Source organism: Pyrus communis, chromosome 5 (genome assembly GCF_041283825.1).
Source record: "Pyrus communis isolate YQ-2024b chromosome 5, ASM4128382v1, whole genome shotgun sequence".
Lineage (NCBI taxonomy): Eukaryota > Viridiplantae > Streptophyta > Magnoliopsida > Rosales > Rosaceae > Pyrus > Pyrus communis.
In genome coordinates, this window is record NC_142569.1 from 17,930,836 (window position 1) to 17,938,749 (window position 7,914).

At 39.7% G+C, this 7,914-nt stretch overlaps 1 protein-coding gene and 1 pseudogene across 1 annotated transcript; both read right to left on the reverse strand.

Moving 5' to 3' along the window:
- Positions 1–59: 59 nt before the first annotated feature.
- On the reverse strand, positions 60–1,544 carry LOC137727071 (UDP-glycosyltransferase 74F2 pseudogene; annotated as a pseudogene).
- Positions 1,545–5,478: 3,934 nt separating this feature from the next.
- Positions 5,479–7,192, reverse strand: LOC137726339 (F-box protein SKIP22). The gene has a single exon (XM_088694660.1). The coding sequence runs from the start codon at positions 7,155–7,157 to the stop codon at positions 5,700–5,702; it is 1,458 nt and encodes a 485-aa protein (XP_088550786.1). The 5' UTR covers positions 7,158–7,192; the 3' UTR covers positions 5,479–5,699.
- Positions 7,193–7,914: the final 722 nt, after the last annotated feature.

Consider the following 7,914-nt stretch of genomic DNA (forward strand, 5'->3'; position numbering starts at 1 on the left):
GGTTGATTGATTTATTGTGTGGTTTGTATGTCAAAAAAAAAAAAAAAAAAAAAAAAGAATGTTTGAAATATTATCTTTTTATATTATATTTGTAAATTATGTGATTTATCACTTGTAAGAAATAAGATAATTTGCTAAGCATTCCCCTTAATAAAATATCCTAAACCTCACTACCGCTTTCATTTGTTACTTGCTAGTCTCCCATTTTACAACCAACCTAAACCTCTAGCTTAGTCGCAGTTCCTTCTTCTTTGCTACTCATTCCCAAACTCCTCGGCATACTTTTTCTTCAACACCGCATCATTATTAGCAAGATTTAGCAGCTCCTTACAAACACAAATATTCGATTCAGTTCGATTTTGTTGGACTTGAGCACTAGCTTTGGACCTCCAGTTTTGCAATGAACTCGTCAATGTTTTTGTTAGAGCTTCCGCCTTCAGCCACCGCCTTTCTGGCCAATTCTCTCCATTTTGCAGCGCTCTTCTGTATTTCTTCCCCTCTCTTTCCCTCCATTACTTCATTTATGCAATGTTCTATTACTTCTTGTCTCACAACCCCTTTCTCTTCAGTTGGAGCTGTAACCCCTATTTTCCAAACATCCACAATCTACTTGGCATTCGTACGTTGTGTAGGAGTTTTGAGACTCCTACGGTCCTACGGTCCTCAATCTCCAAAGCTTAGCCATCCAATCCACCACCTGAGCAGAAAATTAGTATGCAATTAGTTTAATATACTGAGAGAGAGAGAGAGAGAGAGAGGGACTCGTTCTTCCAACTCATAAAATGTGTTTCATAGGACCCAATCAGCTTTGTCAACATTGCACAACTGTCCCACAACCAGTTCATAGAAAGCCGGGTAAGACCCCAAGTCGTAAACAAACGATGGGAAGTCCAAAGGATCAAGTGGTGGCAACCCAGGAAGAGAAATTTGAGACTGATCATCTGCAAGAGGAAGCTTCAAAAGCCCTTCGTGGACATGGTAGTAGATGCTGCCAACGGCACAATACTGAGTGAAGAAAACCGCCCCAGCTATTCCGAACTTCTTGGCGACATCAAAAGACCAAGGAATGAATGAAACATAAATAACACAATCAGCCGGGGACGCTGAGCTCAAAAGCTTCTCAAGAAGCTCACCAAAAGTTCTCGACCCCACTATCCAGAAGCTTTCCACATAGGCATCTACGGTTCGTGCTTCGCGCATCCCACCTTCATTGAAGCCATCGGAGATGGTCGTGTAGATGTAGCGAGTCGTCACCAGTGTGACTTCCACTCCGTGGTCTAAAAGCTTGGCAAATTGGAGCACGGGATTAATGTGGCCTTGGATTGGATAGGGTAAAATCAAGCAGTGAGCTCTGTAGGTTCTCTGTCCTTTCACCATTTCGCTCTCTGCACTAAACTTAGAAGCTTGCTCTCAATTGTATAAAATATTTTGTATAATTAGGAGAAAATGTCAGAGCCAATTTTATAGAAGAATGAGTGCGATTTTCTTGTATGCCCTGGTAACTATACTCTGGAATTTTTGGCCGTTAAATCGTTGGTCAAAGATCAATGACAAGATATAACGATTAAAAAGGACGGAATATAAGATACATCGGAATATAATAGAATTTTGAGAATGCAGATGAAATGCAAGTCATCTTTACACGTTGGGATCACGTGGAGTATACCATTTTAGAACAAAGTAACTTCGATACGTCTCATTATTGCATGCTCTGAAAAGAGAAATGGTTCTTGGAAACTTATACAAATCTAGGAAATTAAAAATTTTGTACTTCTTACTCTAAATAATTAAATTAAAAAACCCTCTGTTTTAACGTGGACTTGGGTTTGGGTATGCTGCTATATAGTCTCTGTTTTACTTGATCTGTTTGGGGGGTGCGTATCTTTGTGAAGATTTTTAGTTATCTTATGTTGGTTTCGGGCGCTAGCATTCATGAAATTCTTGGGTCCGCTCAGAGAAAAACGTCATCCGTACGCCCATGAAATACAATTAAACAAGAACCGGAATGATGTAGTCCTCCGGGACATAAGAATTTCTCCTAGCACCCAATTCGCCCAAAGAATGTCTTGTTGAAGAAGAATAGATACCAAACAAGTTGGTAGTTCACGAGAACCGCAAAGTCGATCCTATGAAATTAGGATTGTCCCTGACGAAATGCGTCGGGGAGACCGATACAATTGAGATTTCAATAGGAAGTCCGAATAAAATTGAAGATGAGTTCATCTCCATGTAAAGGAGTTGGTTCTTGCATTGCATGAACCACATGGATTGTCTTGTACATTGAATGAAATATGCAAGCGATGATCGGTTTTTGCAGTCTTTAATCTTTTTACTAAGGTTTCGAGATACTACAACAACAACAACAACAAAGTCATTTCCCATTAAGTGGGATCGGCTATGTGAATCCTAAAACGCCATTGCACTCGGTTTTGTGTCACGTCTTCCGTTAAATCCAAGTACTCTTAAGTTTTTTCTTAGAATATCTTCCAAAGCCTTCTTAGGTCTTCCTTTACGCCTTCGACCCTGAACCTTTCTCCCGTAATCGTATCTTCTAACTGAAGCGTTAGTAGGCCTTCATTTCACATGTCCAAATCACCGTAACTGATTTTCTCTCATTTTTCCTTCAATTTCGGATACTCCTACTTTACCTCGGATATCCTCATTCCAAATCTTATCATTTCTCGTGTGCCCACACATCCAACGAAACATTCTATATCTCCTACACTCATTTTATGTACGTGTTGATGCTTCACCGTCCAACATTCTGTGCCATAATGACACGCCCGACCCTAATATTCTCCAAACACCAGGGTAGGCATGTGCTAGGCGACACTCAAATGTGACGAAGCCATATTAGGATGCATGAGAACTAGAAACAATTAACTGACATAACTAAAACTTGTAAATTTAATTATAATGAATATGCATTTATGGAACGTATTCACAGCATACAACTAATCTGAGACAAAAAAAAAAAAAAAAATAATAATATAAAATTGAATGAACAAAGAGATGGGTCCTACACCGAAAGGACTCGAAGATGTCGATGCAGGAGTGCCTCGACGCAAGGATTGTACGCCTCAAATCTAAGTCTTGAGGGGCCGCAAAACAAAACATGAGTGGACCAAGTTTATATATAAGTAATACTAAAACAATTATTCATCAACGTACTAACCCCCAAAGTTTAGGAAAACTCAATAGTATAATATGTAATAGGTTTCCGAAAAACTCTAGCATGCCATAAAACCTTTGCGTAAAACATATATCGTATATAATATGCTTAGTAGTGTTATCATAATCAGAGCTCAGTAACTAAAACGTCATAACGTAAAACCACGTTCATAAGTAGGTATATAGTCATCAATCATATATACCACAAAGAACGTAAAGTCGATAAAACATGATAATATAACATAAAGTGTAAATCCAATTTACTCATCAACGTTTCATAAAACGTAACCATTAAATCATGTTTTTCATGTATGCATTTCTAATAGTAAAATATGCATTTTAGAAGGGGTCCACTCATAGATACTTTGCCGTCGAAGAGCCATGTAAACAAGAAAGGATGAAAACGCCATACACAATTGCACCTAAGCACATAAAGGTACCAATTAATAAAATTATACTAAAACAGTTGAATTTCAGGAAACGAACGTCATAAACGGATTTAGGACGTCAAAAAACATAAGGGGGGACCTTGGGTACCCCTATGCGCCAATTTGGGTCGCCGGAAAGTTGGCCGGAAAAGTCGCCGGCGCCATCGTGAACGGTGGCGGAGCACAATACCTCTGGTGGAGGCGTGTGTGCTCCACGTGCCGGCCAAGACAAACGCCCACGTGCGCCACGTGCAAGCCCATGCACAGACTGGGTTCTGGGTTTAGGTTGGTTCAGTTATGGGTTTTTAGCTTGGGTTATTTAGGTTTGGGCTGGGTTCCATGGCATAAATGCTTGGTTTGAGTTTTAGGGTTAATGGGTTTGGGCTTTGGGTTACCAGGTCGAGTCAACCCGGTTTCCAGACTGATTCTCACAGAGACGAAAGCCGGAGCTTCCCAAGCTTCTGTCAACCTCGATTCTCTACCATAACCTATGATCTACGCACGAAATTGAAGACAAACAAGAATAGATTAGGATTATACCCTTGGTTTCCTAAGTAGTGGCCGGAGTTGGCTAGAGAAGGATCTGGAATTCATGGCATTCTCGCCGGAAATTTGGGGAAGTCTCCCCAAGTAGTTTTCTATCACAAACGTCCCCAAAAAAACTCAAAATCGTCCCAAACTCGCATAAAAACACTATCCAAGAGATTCTAGTGGCAACACCACGGTGCCATGAGACACGGGAAGGTTTCAGTGTTCTTCCCTTGCTCCAGGGTTCGTGGAGCTCACAGGGCTAAAGGGTAAAGGTGGTGAGTGGTGCACGAGGGAAGGAAATGATGTAGCGATGGAGAGAGAGAGGTCCGAGAGGGAGAGAGACATAAATGGAACATAGAGAGAGAGAGAGGAGATATATTTTTTTTTGGGGGGTGGGGGGGGGGGGGGAAGGGTTGTGCCATGAGTGGGCCCCACCTGGCTCACCATTTAAGACCTAAAAGCAAACCCATTTCAAAATAAATATCCCAATCTTAGTGAAGTTACAAAAATGCCCTTTCATTCCGTAAATTCCGCAACAAGTTGTTACACATAAAGCATTGCTGGCCTTATAGCCGTCCTATAAAATTTTCCCTAGAGTTTCAGTGGCATCGATCACACAACATGCCGGATGCACTCTTTCACTTCATCCATCCAACTTGTATTCTATGGTTGAGATCTCTTTTGCAGGATAGATCCTAGGTAGCAAAAGCAGTCGATTTTTGGTACTTCCTGATCTCCAATCCTCACCCCTAACTCATTTGAGCCTCTGTTTGCACTGAACTTGCACTCCATATACTGTCTTTGACCGACTTAGGCGAAGACATTGAGATACTAAGGAGAGAATTTTTGATTTTCAGTTTCTTGTGTGTTTCTTCACTCTCTTTGTCAAATATAAAGCTCCTTTGGTGTTTAAGGGTTCCTAGCAAGAAATAAATAGTTAGAGCTCTTTCCTCCTTACACAGCTCAAGTTCGCGGTTTGAAGTTAGGGTAGAGGAGATGAGGAATTTTTTCAATCTTAAAGGGTACCGAGACTCGAATTTATGCATTTGTTAAGAGCTTATTCCTTGAGAACAACAGACTATAGCACTTAAGACTAAAGCAACACTAGGGGAATGTTCAACTTGTCCCTTGAATTTGATTTGTGGATGTCCTTATAACGATTATTCAAAACTGTGGTTCAATTCAGTCTAAACAGAATGTAACCTAGAAGTTTATAACCAAGCAAATTTAACTAAACAAGAAGCTGCCCGTGTGCACTCAGCACCGGCAGAAATAAATAAAAATTCGGAAAATAATGCCGCAGAGCAGCTTATATGCACATCAAAAGCAGAGAGACCAACACCAAAACTACAAAACTTAACTTCAAATTATATCCAAAATCCAACTGTAATCAACATAAGAAACAACGATGTACACATCAACAAGAAGAAAAAAAATAAAACAGCCAAAATTTACGATAACTTGGTCTTAATACTAGCTGGAGATTAAACAAGATGCTTATTATATATATACTACACATACGAAACATGAACCTGCAGCTTCAGTTCCAGCAACTTCCAAGCGACCAGATCAGATATTGAACCCTCCCAGATCGCAATTGGGTGAAAAATTACGCCGCATACCAGATCTTCGGGGTTGTTGTAGAAGAGGGTGTGCTTGTCCAGTAGGATCAATTGCACCAAAGAGTGGAAAGCGGTCATAATCTCCACCAACCATTCCACCAATCCTTGGAGGTACAAATGGGTTAGGGTCCCTCCTGATACGGTTGAAATAAGGCCTCTCAAATGATCTCCACCTCACTACTGCTTTCATTTGTTGCTTCCTAGTCTCCCAATTTCCAACAAATCTAAACTTCCAGTTAGTCACTGTTCCTTCACCTCCAGTTCCTTCTCCTCCGCTACCATTACCGAACTCCTCAGCGTACTTCTGCTTCCACAACTCATCATTATTACCAAGATTTTGCAGCTCCTTACAAACACAACCCACCTTGGCAATGTCAACACCAGCCAGTGGCTCTAGAATCTTCATTTTGAGCTCCGGTGGAAGGCACATAAGGCTCGGTGGTGCAGGCAAACCAGCCTTTGCGCAAAGATCAATCAGCAATGGGAATGTGATCCCATCTTTCACAATCTTCCATAACTCTAAAACGAACCCATCTCTGTCATTGACATTTTGGGTTTCATAAACAAATTTAATCGTTGGGGCAAATCTGTTTTTGTCCAAACATACCTGATAGGGCGAAGAACCGTCATTTGCCAAAGACCCATAAACATTCACAAAATGCCCCAAATTCTGAAACTTCAACACAACCCTTTCAACCTCTCTACCAGTATTGCCCCAATTTCGCAATATCTCAGGCAGAGTATACGAAAGCGAAATCGTTGAACCCGTCCTTTGATTGGCCATCATACCCGAAAACGAATCGAAGCCAACGAAACCAGACTCTAAGAGCACAGCTTGTACAGCAATCACCAATAGCCTGCGATTGCTACGGTCGTCTCCCAACTCCTCCCTCAGTACCCTCTTCAAGAAAAATGAAACAGGGTACTTCTTCAACCCTAGCCCATCAGACGGGTCATCAATATCCATATATTCGGCACCAGAAACCACTACGGTTTCCGAATTCGAACCTCCAGACCTCTGTTTTTCAGTAATTAAATCGGCCATAACAGCCCCTTCGTCAATTAGGGTTTCGGAGTTTAGGAAATTCGAACACTGGGGCTCAGTTCGATTTGGGGATTCTGCGGACGAATGCCAAATTGGATGGAAAGGCGAAGCTAGGGCTTGGGAGGAGGGGTCGAGAGTGTAGAAGACAAGGTCGCCGGAGGTGATGCCGTGGGAGTGGAGGGGGTCGTGAGGGGATGGCGCGTGTAGCGCGTCGCGGCGGTTGAGGGAGAGGAGGAGGGAGGAAGGGGCGGCAGAGATTAGTTGGGAGACGGTTTGTCTGAGGTGGTGGAAAGAGCAGAGATCGGGGACGTCCACTCGGATGGTCTCTTTGGTTTCTATCAATCGCAATCTCAGTTTCATTCTTTCTTTCTCGTTTTTGATTTTTTTTTTTTTTTGGGTTTTGAACTTTAATCCTTCAAGAATATTAAAATTTCATAAAAATTTGATGTTAGATTGAATATTAATTTTAGTTTTTAATGTGTACTTAATTTAAATTCATATTATATTTTTGTTTTTATATTTAATAGATAACTTGTTTAATGTTATTATATTAAATTTTAAATTTATCATTATACATATTATAATTCATTAATTTTATTTAATTTTCTCTAACTAGTGTACCTAAACATCTGTATCATAATATATTTGACTAAATTAGTATATCGAAATGCCTGTACCTAAATATATTGTAGTGAATTAATGACACATAAGAAAATATCTAAAAACATAAGTGTATTGAAAATTCTGTACCTAACTATATCATACTAAACTAGTGTTCCAAAATGTCGGTACCTATATATATTATACTAAACTAGTATACTAAAATGTCTATACCTAAGCATGTTATACTAATTCAGTGTATCGAAATGTTCGTATCTAAATATATTGTAATGATCTAGTGATAGATAAGAAAATATGCAAAAACACAAGAGCACCGAAAAATCTCTACAAAAATATTTTCTTATATAAGATGCTTACTATAATGAGAATTAAAATTTATAATATTTTCATAAAATTTAAATTCACTAAATTATAAATAAATAAATAAAGACATTGAATGCATTTATTGGCATTAAATAGAGTCTATGGACTAAAATCAATTTTTAATCTTTAATAA

Coding starts and splice junctions, on each gene's coding strand:
- LOC137726339 (XM_088694660.1), bottom strand. CDS start 7,157: ATGAAACTGAGATTGCGATTGATAGAAACCAAAGAGACCATCCGAGTG.